We start from the raw sequence: 21,308 nt of genomic DNA, 5'->3' as shown, positions 1-21,308 counted from the left end.
AAATTTAAAACATTGGATCTGTCACACTTGTTTCCTATGCTGAGGAAATCTTGCCAAATGTGTTAACATTTATTTGTTAATTTTAGTAAGGCGGATTGATTTGCGAATCGGATTTCTGAATTGTTCTATAGATAATCAATACCTTGAACATATAACTTGGCATGTTATTAGACAAAATAATCAGAAATTAGGGCCAGTTGTTTGGATAATAGTGCTAGCTTATATATATAGCAGAATGTTTCAGTGTCCATCTGCTAGAAAACATTCACTCTCTCCAGATGCAACCTTGTAGCACCACCACAAAATACTGTAGTTATGTAACAAAGAAATTGCTATTTTGGGACATGTTACAAATAATTATCATAGCATGATCTACTACTGTGGGGCAGCCAAGACAATGTGGTATTCTCCAGATGTTTTTGGACTACAAATCCCATCAGCCCCAGCAACATGGCAAATGGTCTTTGATGACAGGAGTTGTTCACAACATCTATTGTTTGGTTGTTGTTAATTAAATTTGTTAGTTTCTTTATCTTGCCCAAGGCAACCCAAAGTGACTTACAAGCAACCAACCATTCCAGAGGGCACCACCTTGGCTACCCCTGCACTAGGGCATCCGTCTAATATTTTTGCATAGGCAAAATTCTATGCAAATCTGGCAATTCAGTACATAATTAAAATTTCTATTTCCATTTTGGACACCTGGCCAGCATCCTGGCTTTGAATGGATCTGAATTATTCAGTGACAATTTTTCAGTCTCAGATGCAAGCCTGAATTTGTACTCCTACTCTACATGGCAGGAATTGCTGATTGCTGCCTATGCTCTGGCTGAATAAAGAACTGTGGCAGAGCACCTGTTACTCACAATTGTCAGAGCTGGTGGATAGGATCCAGAGTCCCCACAACTTTTCTTCTGGAGGAAGTGCAATGGGGAATGGATCAGTTTTATAAAATAGAGCCACAAGCCATGTGTGAGATGGGTGGCTCAACTGACCTCAACTGAGGTAATTGAAAATGCTGCTCAAAAACAGAAAAGTTGAGAAAGAATCTGCCAGTGGTTCCCTGGGACTCCATTTTGTGGCTGAAAGGCATGCTCATAATTTAAGGTAAAAAAATAATGTTTTGGAGGCACAACGAAGGTTTTGTGATTCTGAATAAGGAAACCTTGCCACAGGAAACAGCCAGGCTATGGGATCCCGATGTCTATTTGTGTCACAAGTGGAATAGCACAACACCCAAAAGCATTTTTGGAGGGAAAAAATGTTTATTTCCTTTTTAAATTTAAGGTTATTTAGGATCCCACTAGAGTGGTACAATGGGGAGCGCTCAACTCATGGAAAAGCAGCTTTCATTTTGAAACAAATCTTTCAGGAAAAAGACATACAAAATGATGTGGATCTGCATAAGTAAAGGTAAAGGTAATGGGACCCCTGACCATTAGGTCCAGTTGCGGACGACTCTGGGGTTGCGGCGCTCATCTCGCTTTATTGGCTGAGGGAGCTGGCGTACAGCTTCCAGGTCATGTGGCCAGCATCACTAAGCCGCTTCTGGTGAACCAGAGCAGTGCACGGAAACGCCGTTTACCTTCCTGCCGGAGTGGTACCTATTTATCTACTTGCACTTTGACTTGCTTTCGAACTGCTAGGTGGGCAGGAGCTGGGACCGAGCAATGGGAGCTCACCCCGTCACGGGGATTCGAACCATGACATTCTGATCAGCAAGCCCTAGGCTCTGTGGTTTAACCCACAGCGCCACCTGCTGTGGCTGTCCATAAAACTCACCTAATCACATTCCTAAAAGCTAAAAGAAGAAAGGGGAGGATAGGGAGGTAAAATGGCAAAAGGTGAAACTGCAACAGGTGGGTGCATTGGACAGTCAATAGCAAACTGGCCTCTGCATAAGGAATGAGCAACACCTGTATAATGAAGCATTCATCTGAAAAGGCCCTTGGATTAAAGAAGAGAGTTTCACCTTAATCGTACTTCTGCCTATTGAGCTCCACTAGACCAGTATTCAAAATTAATTAAAACTGCCATGTGACCCTATTTATTTTCTTAGCAAAAGCTCCCGTGTTATCTTACCAGGCATAATGGTCCTCTTGCAGTGGAAGCACTTTGATGAATACTCATTAGAATAACACTCTGTACACAGCAGGAGCTCATCTTTGGCAGCAAAAGGCTTTTCTACCAAAGACTGATGGCACTTGGCACACTGGAAGCAGGCCTCATGCCAGTGGCAGCCTTTGTAAGCAAGATCCTTTGAGAGACAATGAATGCATGTTAATAAAAAGCAGGTGCTTCCTTTAAAAAACAAAAACAAACAAACAAACACCAGTTGGATACAATCAAATCAGAAGGCGCTATGAGCCATTGGTTTCGGAAAAATTGTCAAAAATGACCTGCAGGGTGACAGAATATTCTGTAGTTTAACCGCATCGAAGGAAGTTTTCTGACCTTTTCCTCCTTGTCTACCCTCAAGCTGCATACTTTATCTGAGCTAGCACAGGATGAAAGGAACTGTTTGGAAAAGCCTGCAATCTTAACCACATCTCTGCAAAATTGAATTCAGTGGGACTCACTCTCGGGTCAATGGAGTAAGAAAGGCAAAACTGCCTCTTCTATTTGTGCTAGGTAAATGGGCTATAATTTGGTGTATTGTCTTGTAGAACCACAAAGCGTATCTCCTCATCAGTGTGACTATGTTTTATGTGGCGTTGTACTATAGGTGCCTCCAAATTTTTGTGTCTAATTCTGGACATATGTTCTAAAATCCTGATTCATATAGAATGGAGCGTCATACCCATGTACGCATGTATATAAGTATATAAACAACACAGGGGCATTTCTAGCCCCTTGGCTGCCCGGGGAAGCTGGGCGGCAGCTTCGGGAGTCTCTGCAGCCCGCAGAGACTCCTGGAGCCGCTGCCTGGGCTCCCTCGGCAAAGCGCAGGTCGGGGCAGGGAGAGGGGCGGGCCAGCGAGGAGGGGTGTCACCCCACCTTGCTGGCCCGCCCCTCTCCATGCCCCAGCTCTGCAAGCCAGCAAGTGGTGGGAAAAGCCACTGAAAGGGGGCGAAGGAAAGCAAAGCAGGCGCTTGAAAGCGCCTGCTTTGTCTTCCTTTCCTCCCTTTCAGAGGCTTTTTTTGGCCACTGGCTGCCCCGTGCAGAGCGCGGCATAGAGGCAAGGGGAGGGCCAGCGAGGAGGGGTGCCACCCCCTCCTTGCTGGCCTGCCCCTTGCCTCCATGCTGCGGCAAAAAAGCCACTGCAAGGGAGGGGCTGTTTTTGGTGCTGCTGGGGCGGAGCCGCAGGGGCGGCCAGCCCCGCCTCGCTGGCCGCCCCTGCGGCTCCACCCTGGCAGTGCCAAAAATAGCCTTAAAAAAAAAAGGCCAGGGGGCGGGGCCACCACCCAAAGTGTCACCCCCAGCAGGGTGCCCCCCCGTCCTCCTTACTACGCCCCTGAAACCACACCCATACAGCAGAGCAGATGTAAGAAAGGTTATGTTGCAATTGGAAGCTAGATGGATTTTCCATCTGAATACAGTCACCCCCAGTCTAAAGCTCAGTCTGGATTTGAGTAGTTTCTTGTGAGTTGTTCTTGTGATTTTTATTGTATGTCATCCCAGCGTGTGATGGAATGCTATGGTCCCTTTAAATCTCCACCCCAGGGGAATTAGTATCTGAGTCAGCATTTCACCAAGAGCAGAGCACCCTCACGAGGTGGGAGCTGACCTAATTGTTGAGCATTAAGTTGCCTGCATATGTAAGTGAAACACTTGAATATTTTGGATCATTATTAGGTGGGGGCTTTCCCCCCATGCAGTGGTACCTCTGGTTACGTACTTAATTCGGTCTGGAGGTCCGTTCTTAACCTGAAACTGTTCTTAATCTGAAGCACCACTTTAGCTAATGGGACCTTTTCTCTTCTTATCCTGAAGCAAAGTTCTTAACCTGAAGCGTTATTTCTGGGTTAGCGGAGTATGTAACCTGAGGCGTATGTAACCCGAGGTACCTGTATAAGATTGTATTATATGAGTCATTAACAGCATGTCATGTTTCATTTACCGGGTAGCAATGTACTTAGACTGACTTGATGAAGGGTGACAAGATTTTACCTGGATATTTCGTTGTCAGAGTCCTCCTCATATGCAGCTTTTCAACTACAAGATTTAACACAGAGAATCTACACTCTGGACTTCAGTACAATATAGTTGAACTTTTGGATGTGGAGACATTGAATAGTAATTTGTAGGATTATATATATCACTTCAATATTGTTTTTAAGCTCAAACCAATCAGAGTATTAGTACATGTTATGTTGTGATATTTTGTGTACAATACATTTAATATAATCTCATTTTTCCTATACAGAGTTGTGCTTTATGAGGAATTAAAAGAGGAACAAATTTACACACATCCCACTGTGGTGTGCATAGTTTTCATGAAAAGTTCTGCCTGAGTTCTGAGAGAAAAGATGAAGCCCAAAGACGTGAAGTTTTGTTTCCTTTTGATCATCCCCATTTGCCACTAAGATGCTATTTCTGTGATGAGTGAGGAGGCATTAGGAGATAAACAACAAAATGAAGTTGTCACTTGGCGAATAAAATATTTTAATCCAAACACATCTTTTCTTGAGATATCTTGCTTGCGAAGACAGTGTTATTACATAAAAATGATGAATGCCATTTATTTCCCTGCGAATCTTAGCAGTTACAGGGGAGGCTGTCTGTAATACAGACCAAGGGGAAGTCATTTTTCACTGGTTATTTGTCAGTGGAATTTATTTTAAGGTTTCCCTCGATCTTATCAGTTGAATTAAGCCCAGGCTAGAAAAGGAAATCTCTCTGGAATGAATTGTTAAAATAATACAACTTACTGCCCCCCCATTAAACCCAAATATTAAAGAAGTGACGGCATTATTCTGAGGGTTAATGCAGTTTAAAATCTCTATATTAAGCTGCTGAATTCAGATGATGGATGAAACCCATCCCATTGGGTCTGTAGGGAGCCTGTAAACTATTAAAAACCTGCATTTATCTGCAGAAGCTTAATGTCACAGGTTATATTGTCGCACAACACCCCAATCTCCGAGCAGTGCAAAATCCCAGGGGTTCCAGGCGCTTACCCAGGGTTTGTGTTTCCTTTGGAATGAGGGACAGTGGAGACTGTGGTGTTATTTTATAATATGTGCTTTATTTATACATATATACCACCTGAGCCTACACAGAGGGGTTCACGGCTTTAAAACCCCAAGAGGGTCTTGCTTCTCCCATAGCCACAGCCTTGGATTCCAGCAGAAATCAGGCATGGTTCTGTCTCCCAGCTGCCCAGCCTGCAGCCTTGCTTCTAGCTTCTAGCTCACAAAAAAATCAACTCTCACCTCTGGCCTTTGTCTTTTTACATACAAGAGAGTTGAGAGAGGGGCCCCCATTCACCCATTTGCAACTAGCTTTGTTACCTTAATGGCCCATAATTAGAGGGCCAGTACTTTACCAGGAAGCTAGTCTGGCTATGCCAGGAATTGAATCAGTGCTGGGTCCAGGAATTAGAAGGCGGTTCAGACATACAACAACCTACCCCTCCATCCAACTCATAATAATATACTCTTTTTTTGTTCCTCCCCGTCTATATCTATGGATCCATTATACCTATCTATGAATTTGGGGGTGTGTGAGTCTCAAGCAACACAGGATTACTCTCGGAGTAGTCAGAACCCCTCCAAACAAAGCCTACTCCATCTGCTGCCCCACACTTACGCCAGAAAAGAAGCATAGCTTCATGGCTCACAATCGTTAGTTGTTGATCATAGTAGATTCATTTCTGAGTTGAAATAGAACATTTCTTTAAAGCCTGTGGGTGGTTTTCAATAAACGAGGAGCCCCTTTTCTTCTTTCCTGTCACTTCCAACATGGCAGGCATCAGCTAATGAAGTTTGCTAGGAGGAAGAATCCTGAAGTTTTCAAGGTAGCAGGCCTGAGGCCAGACCCCTGGACCTGACTGCTTCCTAGTAACTACATAGTAGTAGCAAATACTCTTAACAGAAATAAAATAAAATAAAATAAAATGTATTTTTTAACTGCTTCTAAAGTTAACTGCTGATTTTGAGCATTCAGCAAACACACAGAACTCTGCTTCATGTGGAAAGATTAGAGTCTATTTAGGTATTTGAAGGCCCCAACTGGGCCAGAGGTGCCTGGCTGTGGGAAGATCTGAACATGCCCATGATCCCACCCACACGATCAGTGTAGGCTTCCCAACTGCAGGAAAGTTTCTAAGAACATTCAGCTGATTGCTCTTAGAACTATCTTTCAGGCTTTCCTGCATTGGGATGGGGATATCTGGATGGGACATTGAAGGCAGGGGCAACACATGTGCCCCTATGATCTCTATATGCACCATTTCCACAAAGCTTGGAATAACATTGGAACAGTGTTGCTTCTGAAACAAATCAACACTTACCTTGAAGTCACATTCAATGGGCTTCTTGCATTCTTCACAGATGTTAGCAAAAAGGCTGTCGTAGCAATTCACACAGTAAGCATTGTCTTCTTTCGTGGTGTATCTCTTTCCACAAAGGGAGGCCATGCAGTGGTAGCAAGCAGACTGATCACTTGCCATTTTCAATTCTTCTTGATACTTCTAGGGAGAAACATTGTATATAATGAATCTTTGGAACTGCAGCACACATGACTGTCCAGAATTTCCACATCCTTGCATTAAAAGGTCTTTGTGAATAATCTCCTATGAGCTAAGAGCAAAAGTCAGTCAATACAGCACCTAATAATATGCAGATTATCTTTTTTCAAAGGTGCTATTAAAATCTACACCAACAGAGTATGTATTACGTCAAATCATGGGGTGGAGCTGTCTTGGGGCCCCCAATATCTTTTGGGAGGGGGCAGAGGAAGCTGAGTGCAGAGCTGAGTGTGGCATGGCTTCAGTAGCCAGCTCCTCCTCCTGTCATGGAAGGAGGCCAAACATGAGAGAGGAGCCACCAGCCACTGGCATGTGTAATGGCTGTCTCAAGCGCACATGCCTCAGCTTAACTGCCAAGTGAATGTGGCTTATTTTTCCTTTCAGATTGAAGCTGGTTTGGGTGGAAACAAACCAAACAGCAATATTTCTCAAGAAACTCCAGGATAGCTCTGCATCGTGGGTAACGCCATGTGTACACAGACTCGAAAGCCAGGGGTAGGAGTGCTCCAGAGCCACAGCAAACATCAGTAATGTGTACACAGTCAAAGTGTATGTTTTTTGTACCTGGCTCCAGTTGGTGAATCCTAGGATTCTAGAAAAAAAAACAAAGCAAATCCCACAAATCTCAAACCTGCCCACCCCTGCTCTCGATAGTTGCAAATTCTGCTCATCCCTTTGTGCTTGGAAAACTCATTTGGATAAATACTCAAAGTTCAGGATACAGTAGAAAAATCTTCTCAGGTTTGTAGGCAAACTATTTTGATTTGTTATGTGCCCATTGGACCAGAAGGACTTTACTAAAATTAGGACACAGTTCCTGAGAATCAGGGAGATCAGAAGCCAAAGAGTTCCCAGTGAAGCTGACCATTAAACATCTGCTGGAATCATTGAATTCTCTCTCTATTCATGTGATTGTGGAGCTCATGTCAAGAGTGCATGGTTTATTATGGACTCGGAGAAGAACTATGGAGGGGTGGGGGAATCCTTCAAGCCGTTTTTGAAAAGAAAATTATATATCATTGGTACGACAGTAACACTTTCCTAGCATATATGTCTCAGCATTTAGTAACTAAATGAGAAGGGTAACCCAGAAAATTAAAAGTATTGGTTAATTTTTTTAATGCTATGCACAGCTCCCAATTCCTATATTCAGCTCCATATGCTGAATCACAGGCCGTAATGTGGCGTATTATTTTGTCTCAACATACATGGCTGCCTTATAGTGTGAATCAGATGACTGGTCCATCTAGTTCCAGTTTGTCAGCTCTGACTAACAGTGTCATTCAAGCTTAGAAAAAAGAGATCTCTGCCCATTTAAGATCCTTTAAGTGAAGATACGGTGGATTGAACTCTGGACTTCAAGCATGCAGGTCATGTGCTCTCCCACTGAGCTATGACCTCTTCCCTACAAGGTTTGGTGTCTCTTTCCTCAGGACCATGGACTGGTCTGGGAATTTGGTCAGCTTCTTTCTTGCCCACTGTGAAAAATCATGCCCCAAGGTAAATAAGTCTGGTTTCTCTTTGCATGCAGATATAGATAGAGATACAGATATATAAACAAGCTTCACTGGTTGAGACAATGTCTGTGTTACAGAAGTAGAACCACACAGCACTGATTTTTCAGGTGGAAGAGCCACTGTGTGGTGATTTCCCTCCCAATATCTGTGTGGCAAAGTAAGTATTGTGAAGTAGTGTCCGCTTCTCAACACAGAAACACAAGAAGCTGCCTTATACCAAGTCAGACCAGTGGTCCAGGTAGTGCAGTTCTGTCTACAATGACTGGCAGTTTCTCTCCAGGGTTTCAGGCAGGAGTCTCTCTTAGCCCTATCCAAGCTCTACCTGAAGATGTCAGGGATTAAAGATGGAACCTTCTGAATGTACTGCATATGCAAGCTATGGCTATTCCCCAAATGGTTAGCTCCCAAATCTGAAGAAAAGAAGAACCAGTGTGGTGTGCTGGTTAAAGCGTTGCATTTGGATGCAGGAAAACCACGTCTTCAGATTCACTCATCCATAAAGCTCATTTGCTTACCTTGGAGCAGTCAATCACTCTCAGGATATTGCCTCACAGGGTTGTGGTGAGGGACACCCCAGCATGCCCCCAAGTTAACTCCACTAACAGCTACCTGACCCATTGATAGCTGGGATAAGCTACTTCTATAGTTTAAAGAAATGGGGTGGATTATAATGTCAAACAAAGTGATTTTCATTATGCAGTAGCTTACATTTTTAACATGTGGAGACACTTTTTATCATTTTAGCCTATGCGTCATGAAGGGGGAAATGACCAATAACAGCTTTATTTATTTTTTGTCACATAGTTTGCAGGTGTCCTGATGTTCATGTAAAGATGGCAAGTAAATAGTGGGTAATTATCAGTGATTAAACCCCTGGTCCATTTATAAGCAACATAATTGACCACCGTTTGGAAGGAGGGAATTCAAAAATAACTCGAGTTCAGTTGACCAAAGCAATCCCATGCACAGTTTTGCTTTGAGATGTCATTCTGGCCAAAGCAATGAGTCAATATGTCATGAATAACACCAGGCGACTAGCACTTATGTAGGAGAAAAATACCAGCCTTGAGTGCTTTTGACATCTGCTACTGTTTATTTAGCTGCAAGTAATGGGTTTGGTGCCAAGAATCATAGGAGGCGGCATAATCAGAAACTGAGGGTGGGTTTGGATGAGTTCAGACAACCAACTCACCACCAGGTTGGCCGAGTAAATGCCAGGAAACCTTACTTGAAGATCAAAGGGCTTCTCAAATAAACTAGAATCTGCAGCAAGAAATAAAATATCACCAGGTTTCCATCAACCCAGACTGAACAAATCCATGGTGGAAAGCCTGACCACTTGGCAAGCTGGTTTTCTGTAATGGTCTGACCTTTAAATAGTTCAACCCAACCATTTCAGTCTTGTTTATAAAGAGCATGAGCGTGTTTGTGCTGTTGTGTGTAAAAATATGAAGGGCATTAGTTCAGGGCTGATTCGCTCAGGCACCGAATCTACTTCACATCTCATTACTGCTCAGGGAAACCTCTGTGTCCTTCAGCTGAACCAGTTAACTGCCTCAGTGGGAGGTGGGCACAACATTGTGTGCAAGGGATGTCAGGTAACAGAAAGCAGTGCTCTGTGGGGGCTGATTTCTTTCATGTATGCAAGTCCTCACCCAATGGCACATTCACCAGATAATGGGTGTTCAAGTGTGAAAATATTGGTGAAACATACCCAACTACTAGAAATACTGCAGAGAAATCCTTTGTGTGTTTCAACATTTTTTTACCACCTGAAAACCCTTTTATTAAGTGTCAGGATAAGATAGGTGTACTTTACATACAAAGAAGGTATCTGTCAGATTAATTCAGCCTCTTTTCCCATATGTATATCTCTCTCTCATTGGTTTTGTCTTAAAAATAAAGGAATACTAAAAACAACAACAATCTAGGTAAACCCCACAATTCCCAAATCCAGTATTTTACATACAATCTATTTTTACCAACTTGCCCTTGCACTCATGGTATCTTATTTGAAATTAGACAAAATAGAATGAAAAGCTTTTCATATGTGGTAAAGAAAGAAAGAAAGAAAGAAGGAAAAAAAGAAAGAAAATATACTAATCAAAATTAGTTTTTAAATCTGATAATGCAATTCATTCATTTGTTCCAGTGAATCCAGATGAATTAATCTTAAATTTTACATTCCATTGTCATTCATGTTGCTTGCAATTCAAATACTTTGTTTCCATTCAACAAGAAAAATGCCAGCAAGATTCAATTAGCAAGATGCTAATTTATTTCTGTTTCGGAGAAAGTATCCACAAGTGCAGAACAACCCTCTCAGGTATGGACTGTAGTGTTATTGTCCCACCTGTGGTAAAGATGCAATATTTGACAAGGTTGATGACAATGCACAACCTGAACTTTCTGCTTTACCCAACTGTTGCCCTTTGACAGCAGAGCTATATTTCTGCCAATTACTTTCTGCAGTGCCTTTCATGATGGTCAAATTCATTCTTCAGTGCCTTGTTAATGTTTTGTTTTTGCTTTTTTTGAGGGGGGGCTGACTTTTTTTAAAAAAAACATAGCATAATGAAAGAATTTAAGAAGACCCCTGCTGGATCAAGATGAAGACCAACCTTGTCCAGCCAGAAGATCATGGAAAGACTGAAAGCAGACCTACCTTAGTGCAACAGTACTCTCTCCGCATGATTCCCACCATGGGGGATCCTGCTTCATGAGATTTCCTTCCCCAAATGGTGGAAGGAGACTTCAGAATCAGAGCTCTCCAGTTCCACAAATCTGGTCCTGAGCACAATGGTGACTCTAAAGCAATATGCATAGATTTTTATTTTTAAATCTGCTGATCAGGTGTTTGGTTGGAAAGAAGGAAAGGGAACTGAATTCAGCTCCCTATTTCTAAGCGACTGCTTGGCAGAATTTTAATCACATTGATGGTCATTCAACTCAGTTTTACCCAGAGTAGTACCACTGAAATGAATGAATAGTTAATTTCAGTGGCTCTACTCTGAGTTGAATACCACCCTTTGAAAGGACTCTATGCATGCTACCCAGTTGTGAGACTGGCTGAAGATTAAGAAAATATAGGGATGAACAGAGTTAGGAGAAAATGTGTGTAAAGTAGCTTGTATACTTAAAAAATGAGCCCCTTTATGGCGTACATGAAATTAGTGCTGACCAGTATAGAACAAAATGGAATGGAAGAGGGCCAATCCAAGATAATTTGCTTCTTCAGATGGAACCTCAAATTACATCTCACCAATAGGACAGTTAGGCAGAGTCAGATGACTAATTTTCGGTATCACGAAGGGCAGCAATGCCCATGACTTAGCTTTTAGTTACAGTATTTTTTACTTCCAATGAGGAGGAGTGAGAGCCTTGGGAACCATGTACTTTGACTTAGAGTGGAGAGGTGGACATCATTTTCTGTTCCACCTCAGGCAGCAAAATGTCTTGGGCCACCTCTGATCCCCTACAAATCAATGTGCCCAGGTCCATTCAAGCGATGCTGGCAACCAGTGGAAAATCGCACAGGCCTGTCCCTGGCAGTAAAAATGTGACAACAATTTAAAACCGAACAATTTGCTGCCTGTTCATGACATCCCCAAGTCACCTGCTTGAGGTGGCTGCCTCACTCTGCCCTAGATATGGCACTAGTGTACTTTCTTGTCACCATGTGGATGCATCCCTTGTTCCGAGCACAACTGTGTAGCTACAGCTGCTATGATTCACATACCCTCACACATAGCTGGGGACATGGTGCTATACATTAACATCTCCCTGGATGCAGCCGACAAGTGGTTGGTGCTTTGGAAAAATGAGGTGAGGATTTTCTACCAATAGGTGATTGGTGTTTTTAACCCCCTGCACCGACCATTTGCCAAGGGAACCCCTCCTTCAAGGATTACTCTTCATGATGGTTCCCAGAAGCTGCTGTTTTTGTTTTTTAATCCTGCTTTTTAATCCTTTCCTGTCCACTGAGCAAATAAATCAGAGTAATACACGAGAAGAAAACCTTGCAGGATCAAAATGAGCAGAGCCATAGCCAAGTTAAATCTGACCCACCTCGCACAATCCACTAGGATTCCCCCCACCACCACCGCACACTTTATTTTAGCCTTCACTGACCTGATGCCTTCTGAATGTTTTGGACTCCATTTCCCAACAGCTGTGGCTGATGGGAGTTGGGAGTCCAAAACATCCAGAAGGCACAAGCGTGGCGAAGGCTGCCTTATTGGAGATCCCACTCATTTCAGTAGGACATATGCAAAAGAGTCTTTTTTGGTGGGTGGTGGAAGGAGGACTGCTATGGGCAAAATCAATTGCAAATGATTTTTAATGCTTAGAAAAACGTCTGAATTATATAATGCTTGGTTTATTCCACCCACCTTTCCTGTGTTGAGCTGGTTTGGGAATAGAACGGTTTATGAAATACCAAGAATTATCTAGCCCTCAGTCCACACACACAGATATGAGAACATGTAACTAATATATTAGACTCTCCTGCTAAAAATGAGTGGATGGCTGAGAACTCTTGAGTTTTTAATTGTATTCCCTCAGGGTTTGTGGAATGTCAGAGAGGAGGAGTATAAGAAGAGGAGGAAGATGGAATGCTGATCTCAGACCAAAAATAGTGACTACTTTATTTGGCACAAGCAGTGGAAAATTCCTTGTCTCTGCATACTACAAAACTTCGTGTCAAAGTGATTTGCTGTGTCTACAACTGTGTCAAATGGCCTGCTATCTAAAATGACCGACAATACAATCCATCAAAGCAATCCCAAAAATGAGCGAGCATCTTATGCTCAAAACTATTGCCTATTTGCTTTTAAGTCATACAAAGGAGGGTAGATAGATGTTTGAATGGGGAACACAATCTAGTACTCAAGTTAGTGCAGGGACCAAAGTGGTGGAATATTAAACTATTGCCCCTGAGGAAGATCATCTTAAGAGTTTACACTGTTAGGTACTGTGTGCATAATATCTTTGGTTCAATCCCCGGCATTTACAGCAAGGGCTTGGAAAAACTGCTAACTGAGCCCCTTGCCAATCAGCGTAGACAATACCAGGTGAGGAGAATTAATGGTCCTCCTGGTTTTAAAAAAGAAAAGGGAAGAAAGTAGGTCATACGAAATTGGTGGAGCATACTGGCTAAGAGGCTGTGTTGTGAACCAGGAGCTCAGTTCCAATCTTGTCTCTTCCATGGACTCACTGGCTAGCTAGGAAAGCCACTTCCTTTCAACCTCAGTCCTCCTCTCTTGAAGATGGAGATAATAACACTGACTTCACTTACAAATTTATTATAAGGTTTACAACTAGGAGCACACCATCAAGTATGCTTAGGCGGGGTGGTGGTGGTGGTGGTGGTGGTGGACAATTCTCCCCTGATTTTTTCCTCCCTAGTTTTTGTTTGTTTTGATGCAAACCTAAAGGCTCTCTCTTAGGTCTGATGAATACCTCCCTGCACCCTTGAGTGCGTGAGGCTGCTTTGACTACATAAGCAATGGGAAACATAGAATGCTGTTTGTGTCTGCCCTGTATGGAGCGCCCTGCAGCAGCTCTGTCCACTCTCTTACTGTAATCTAAAATGACACCCCTGCGGAGTGGTCCAATCTTGTACCTTTCCCTGAACCTTTGTGAGACTCATCAGAAAACAGGGAGCGGTGAGTGACTCATTAAATACTCTGTGGTATAGGACTTGAAGGACTCACCAACATTTCTGCTTCTCCCGTGCTTTCTAGGCACAGGTGTGAGGGTTTGTTAGTTTGCCCTGCAGCTTTTCCCGAGAAAACCCTCTGCTTTCTGCCGAAATGTCGCAAATATCAGTTTTCAGATTGACGTTTGTTCCAATTCAGTGGTCAACAGTGGGTTTCCTTGAGGAAAGTGGTGGGGCAAATGAAAAACCTCTCAGACCTGTGCCTAAAAAGCATGGAACAAGCGGAAGAAAACACGAAACAAGTGGAAGTGTGGACAATCTCTAAGACAACACATCAAAATGATTAACAGACGTCTCCCTACACTTGCTGTCTTCTGACCCCCAACCCCCAGTTCATAGATAAGGGAGCGAACATCATGCTGTTAAAACAAAATCCTTTCCACTGCTTTGATCTTAATCTCTAGAGAAACATGTTAACTTTAATTTTGCTGGAAGCTATATTTTGTGTTTGAGTAAATCAGATAAAGAAAGACACCAAAGACCTGGTGCTACGCACATTACCGGACTACAAAGGTTGTCTGGTTCTTTCATTGTCTGCCTTATTTCCAAACACAGCGAACGTACAGTGAGTCACTGAACTGTTGCCTAGACATGTGTAGAACCAGTGGGTATAAATATTATTCTGGGTCAGTAGCCCATTTGATCCATTGTTCTCTTTCTAACTTCTTAAACTTTTTATACCAGATCTAAAATTGCCATGTTAACAAAGCAACCTGCTAGAATGCAGCCCCCTCCTAGCATCTGCTGCCACGATTTAGATGTTCCAAATCCAAAGGATGTTGCAGCCTTAAGGTGGCTGCATCGAGCATCCTTGATCCTTCCTGCTCTGTGACAATTCTAATCCATTTCCAAGTGTCTGTCCTCTTTCATGCCTTTGATCTTTAAAGCCTAATAACCCCATTTTAACGAAACTTACAAATTGTTAAAAAATAGACTGCTTTTTAAAAATATTTTTGAGTTGAACCAATCTTTTTGGGTGACCTAAAAAAAACCTTACAAAAACAGAAGATAATATACCAAATAGTGTAAAGCCTTCAAAAGGCTGTTTGGTGGTCTTCCCCCCCGCCCCACTTGACCTAATTTTGTAAAGAAAAACAGTCCAATTACACTACGCCAACCAGATCACCTATATCTATATGCTTGTCAACACTCTCAAAGACCTCTAATAGGTTCATGAGAAAGAATTACCTTTGAAGAAACCATGCTGGCTATGCTTCTGCAATGCTTGTTCTTCTATATATTTTATATATGTTTTACTGTGGTTTTATAATGGTTGGAAGCCATCCAGAGTAGCTGGGGCAACTCAGTCAGATGGGCATAAATACTTATACGCTTGCATATTTTATTTTTAATATTATTTTCCACCAGCCTGTAATTTCCAGGAACCCCCTTGGATCCTTTTTTTAAAAAATTGGTGTTACATTGGCTACTTTTCAGTCCTCAGGGATGGAGACTGACCTGAGTAGCATATTTTTGCTAGAAGATCAGCAATTTCACATTTGAGTTCTCTGAGAACTCTCAGGTAGACGCTGTTCTTTTCATCTGGGAGGCTTCTTGCCTCTAATAGCTGATAGCTGACCGTCAACTATGCTGCCATTCTTGCTATTTCATGTTGTTGTCTCCCCCCATGAGTTTAGTCTTGATAGAAGAATATTGAAGAATCATACAATAAAAATCTGCATATTACAGAAATATTGCATACACACATAGAGGCTCTGAAGCATATAGGGCAACCAGGATTTTCCCCATTCACTTCAGTGTGAGAGGCAGAGTCTCTTGCTGGCAAATGGATGCTTTCATAGAGCTGCCCCTTCCCACTTAAGTGAACGAGAATGCTTGGGTGCTCAAGAGTTCTGTGCACACACACAAAACACACAGAGAGTAGTTGGGACCCTCAAATTGGGAGACTGAGTGTTGCATAGATCACTGAGGATCAGAGCCATCTTCAAACAAGCATGCTTTTTCATTAGATCAATGTCACAAAGCAAACATTTTATTTAGATTTCTACAGATTATGCAGGCTCAATCATAGTGACGTGTATGGCAACAAAAAGAAATTCTTAGCAATGTGGTAACAGATTTATGGATAGATTTGTTCCAGCCAGCTCGGGGGGGGGGGAATATGTTGCGAAATGTCAAGCAATTGTATGATATGAAGAAAAATATGAGAACGAGCATCAGATGGGAACAGACCAGATGTGAGAAAATGGTCTTCTTCTCAGTGAAAGTATGTTAACAGCTGGGAGAAAAATATGTTGTTAAAACAAGGAAGACTGAAGAAAAAATATTGCAGGGCATCAGTTCCAATGCCTCACCATCCTAACTGATGGTTTTAGATAGATTCCTAATGCAAAATGAGTATGGGATATTGAATGTTGTTGTTCAGTCGTTCAGTCGTGTCCGACTCTTCGTGACCCCATGGACCAGAGCACGCCAGGCACGCCTATCATTCACTGCCTCCCGCAGTTTGGCCAAACTCATGTTAGTAGCTTCGAGAATACTGTCCAACCATCTCATCCTCTGTCGTCCCCTTCTCCTTGTGCCCTCAATCTTTCCCAACATCAGGGTCTTTTCTAAGGAGTCTTCTCTTCTCATGAGGTGGCCAAAGTATGGGATATTGAATAGTACCATATAAAATGACCTTCAGTTATAGGAAAGTTTCCTTTGCAGTATATATTTACTGATACCAGATGGGCATAGCAATTGTGTGTGTGTGTGTGTGTGTGTATATGAGAGGGGCAATGAGAATGAGAATACATACATGGTGAAGAAATTGCCACATTGAATGCCCTGCTGACTCATTGCAACCAGGTTGGAAGGAACCATTTCCCCCTTCCCCATTGACTCTAATGTGAAGGAATTTGTTGATTTGGGGTGGGGTAATGTTGGGGAAATAAGGGTATTAGGAATAGTGATGGTGGCTGAGCTTGCCACTGTATGGGGTGGAGCCGAGGCTCCTGTGTCAGACCTCTCTCTCCACTAGCACATCCACAGTCATGAGCACAAACTGACCAAAAGGATCGAAATACTATGGATGGCCAGCACTGATTTAAAGGCTCATGCAACCAGAGAAAGTAAGGGTGGAAAGTACAACAGAAAAGAGCTGAGTAATGAACAAGCTGCACAATTCTACAAGGAACGAAACATGCCTTATAAATCTGATTAAACATGTTGATGTACAAGTAAAGACCATTCCATTTGAATAAAAGTTTCTTCCAGACAGTGTATTTAGGACTGTAGCTTTATTATGTGTTTTCACTGACAATAGCTCAGGAGGCTACATTATTATGCACATTTATGTGGGACTAAGCCCCATGGAGCACATGCAGGACTTGAATCTGAGTAAATAGTCATAATATTTCTTTGCATAGCAGATATGTTGAATGGAAGGGTAGGCTGGAGGAAATGGCAGGTGAACTGTAAATAAAATTACTTTAACCACAATTTGTTTCCAAGAATTATACCATTTAGCAGACATAACGCCCCTCCAAACAACTGTTTTAATTTTTTGTTTTTTGTTTTTTGGTACAAGTAACCGAGTTTGCTTGAATTTGCTTAGTTAAATTTGCCTTCATATTGGCAGCACAAAATAGTATATGGAGACTTAAAAAAAAATTACACACACAAACACACACACACACACAGGCAGCATAGAACATTTAAAAATAGGAATAAGTATGATTCATAATTTTCAGGTAACCCAAATTTCACAACATTGACAACATATGACCTGATAGCCAGTAGGCAAATTGCAACTTCTGTTAAAACTACTACCACCCACATAATCTCTCTCAGCAAGTCTTAATACCAGTTAGTTCTCCCAAGTCTAAAATGTGCATCCATTCTTTATTCCCCGTCTGAGTTCCTTTCTTTGGCCATATTGCAAAATCTTAACTCTCTTACGGTACAAACAGAACTATAGGGAGGAGAGGAACCTGAAATTCTCCATTATGTTCTCTCATTATGGCAGCTGTGAGTGGGAAGATCCTTGATATTGCTGTGAACAACTTTTTAAATAAATCAAGTTTCATATATTAGAGAGCTAGAGAATGTAAGTTACTCAGATACTCACATTTTTCTACCAGTTGCCTCTTCCGATGCTTGGACAGGATGAGGAAAGATTGTAGATTTTCAGAGGAAGGGATCCAAGAGAAACAAGCATAGCCTGCCAGATCTGTTTTGTCCCCTATGGGATTCCTTGGTTCTGCAGTAGGCAGCCAAGATTACTCTGTTTCCTTTAGACCTCAAACAGCTGGGTCTCTTGATATTTTGTCATATACTGTCTGTGTTGGGAGTTAAGCACAGAACATGTAGGAGGACCATGAAGGGCTCTTATATTTCAGAGAGGAGGAGGAGATGTTTCAAAATCTGAAAATATTAGCAGTCACAAATTGCACACAAGAACAGCCCCGCCCCTAACTGCTCTTGCCATGTTATGATAGCTGCACATCAACAGAGTACCAAGCGTGAACTTGGAAGCTGACAAGGCTGATTTAATATTCTAGAAGCAATAATCCAGGATGCTTTAAGGCAGGCTTAAAAACAACAATCACATATTGTTTTGTGAAGAAATAAATGTAGCCTTTACTTACATAATCTTGGTCTTGAAGCAGCAATTATGGTAGCAAAATGAAGGCAGGTTTATAACTACTAAGTTATGAAAGTACAAAATGTACATTCAAAAATGGTGTCTGAGCTGCAGAGCCGACATGCCTGGTGAAGTCAGTTTGGAAGCAGGAAGACGAGAGAAATGCCCAGGCGGAAAGTTAAGCATGAAGTGTTAGGGCCAGCTTCCTGCTAAGGCAAAGGAAGTGAACTCACAGAGTTCTCTCTAGTAAATTTTTACAGGAAAGCTCTGTGAGCCTCAGGCCCTTCACTTGCCTATCTGGCAAAACATGGATTGTTCATTTGACTGCAATAATGTCCCCCACTCCATAAAGTGTCCTTGGGACTAGTCTCTGAAGCAACAACCATCAAGAGTAAACATTCTAAGCAGATATATGATAGGTTCCACAGCCTTGAGATTATAGCTGGGTAAATTGGGATAGTAGTGGAAAAGTATAGTTGATATTTGCTTCTGTTGCACCCGAAATGAAGGTCCACATATTGAGGGGGGGGGCAACTTCTGCCTTTCCAGCTCCTGCAGGTCACACACCAGCCATCTTTCTAGGTGCCAAATGCCAGGATAAAGAAGCGCGTCCTTAGCGCATTAGCAACTCAGGATGTGGCAGATTTGGAAAGCCATTGTGGGAAGGTTTGTCTATAGTGGGTCACTGGTTAACCTGCTGCCACTCCTAAACAGTCTAGAATTCCATATAGGCTGAATATTGTAGGTCATGGTGGTGACAGCATACTGGAGACTCCAGACACCTGCTTCTTAGCTTGCTTGCAGCTTCCATGTGGTTCTAAAACTACTGATTTGTGATTCTCAGTCATCTGTTGCTCTCCAGTTTCTGATGTAGGAAGCTGCTTCAGAATGGATCGTGATTTGTAAAATTACAGTGTAAAGTAAAAGGAGATCCTGTAGGTTAATATAGTCATTTAATGAGTTCATGTAACAACAGCTACATTTTTTAAATAAAAACACACACCACACAACTAATTTCAGATGGACTACAGGCTCCTGTACACATTTGGTTGAAGTATGGTCCCCTTTGGTTGTAGACATCATTGTGGAGATTTTTTTTATCATTCCAATTTAATTGGGCACCCTGATGAAGGTGCTTGCATCTTGGTGTGCATCAAAAATTCACATGAGGGGAAAAAAATTGTGATTATTTTGAGAGGAGTAACATAATCTTCAATCTTATTGCCCCCATATTCCCATTGCAAACGTTCAAAATCGTTTTCCATTTTACAACAACAGCAGTAACAGAAGAAGAGAAGCATGACAGGTATAAAGTTTTCATGGAAAAAAGCAGAAGCACTGAGCAAGGGGAGCTTATGGTAGAGAACTTGAAGGAAAGCAAAGGTCTATGTAAAAAAACAAAACAAAAACCCGAACAGGAAGAGATGGGAGTAATACGAGGTGAACAATGAATAAATATTAAGACTGGGAACCAGCATGGAAAATTCTGTGGGGATCCAAATGACAAAGGAAACAAGGGAAAGACTAAAACTTGTTCTAGTGGGGCAGATATCCCTGCCATGATTTCAAAGCAATCACATTTTAAAGGGATCCAAGTTTGCTTCCACTTCAGACACAGCTGCCTTGCCATAGCTCCCTTTCTTTTGTCTGGCTTGGAGCCAATCTGCATGAGTCACATCATGAATGCAGAGAAAGCTGGCTTAAGGGCAGGCAGAACCTGGCATCAAAACTTGTTCGCAGTCAGGTATCCACAAAAGCAACCCATAGTTGCTTCAAAGTAACTTAATACAATGGGAAACAGCAATGCTTTTTTTTGTTTTGTTAAACCAAATGCTCCTATATAATGGAAAGTATTATTAAATTTATAGCCTTAAGAGGTATAAATGCATCTAAATTACAGCAAACAGCAGTAACAGCAATCAAAAGAGTTACGCTTGGCACAAACAATAACAAAAATCTCAATGAATGGCAGTTCGGGAGAATGATTTGCTCAATAAAACCAAGACATGTACAAAGACCTGACACAGGAACTAATGATAACCTTTTCCTAGCTTTTTCTTCTTTAAAGAGATTAAATATTGTGTCTTATAATAGAGGTATTACAAAGTTATAAACACCAAAGAGTGAAGTACTGTTAAACATCACATGTATCTAGCAATGAGACACTGCAGAGTGTGTTTAAGAGATCACTTTAATGGGCATTTTTCAACATTTGTCTTAAACTGTGTCTCTGACAACCCCCCCCCCAACTGAACAAACTGGAAACTGTTATATATGCTAATATTAGGACTAAAATAATTTGGGGATTCTAACTTTTTTTAACCACAACCATTTCTCTCCATAATGTTAAAATGATACAGAGCACTATGTATTTCTGATACACAAACACACAATTAATTTGTGATGCAAAAAGGCTCTAGTGACATTTCATTTTTAAGTGGTTAGTAATTTGGAAAGGAAAAATACAGAATACAGAGATATGTTGACTCCTGAGTTCTGAGTAGTAGAACTCTTACAGGTGAAAATTTAGCCAATTCTTTCTTCTCTCTGAAGCCCCCTATGCCTCATAGAAATCAGCTCTGGAGAGTTGGCAGGGTCTCTGTAGCAAAGGATAGAGAAATGCAAGGGCTGCTGTGTGTGTGGGGTGTTTTCTCCCCTTCTATCTGTGAGAATGTCCAGTTAACAGAAATGTAAGGACACCTTCCATTTGCATATACCTGTAAGCAACAACCTTTTGAATAAATGGCATCTCTTTATGTAAGGAAAACACAAGCATTGCGCGAGAACATATTT

The 21,308-nt window shown here is 41.8% G+C and overlaps 1 protein-coding gene across 2 annotated transcripts in view; it reads right to left on the bottom strand.

Annotated features, from left to right (window-relative positions):
* Window positions 1-18,259, bottom strand: part of FHL5 (four and a half LIM domains 5) — a 29,160-nt gene extending 10,901 nt beyond the window's left edge. Inside the window, exons 1-3 of one of the 2 annotated variants that reach the window (XM_033143456.1) lie at window positions 18,000-18,259; window positions 6,455-6,634; window positions 2,083-2,257 (exon numbers count right to left, since the gene is read on the bottom strand). In XM_033143456.1, coding sequence (XP_032999347.1) covers window positions 2,083-2,257; window positions 6,455-6,613 — 334 coding nt within the window. In that variant the 5' untranslated portion in view covers window positions 6,614-6,634; window positions 18,000-18,259. The remainder of the gene's footprint in view (window positions 1-2,082; window positions 2,258-6,454; window positions 6,635-17,999) is intronic. The other variant, XM_033143457.1, reaches the window with a different exon arrangement.
* Between the last annotated feature and the right edge of the window lie 3,049 nt (window positions 18,260-21,308).

This window comes from Lacerta agilis, chromosome 3 (genome assembly GCF_009819535.1).
Source record: "Lacerta agilis isolate rLacAgi1 chromosome 3, rLacAgi1.pri, whole genome shotgun sequence".
Classification (NCBI taxonomy): domain Eukaryota; kingdom Metazoa; phylum Chordata; class Lepidosauria; order Squamata; family Lacertidae; genus Lacerta; species Lacerta agilis.
This window is presented reverse-complemented; position numbering and strand designations above follow the sequence as displayed.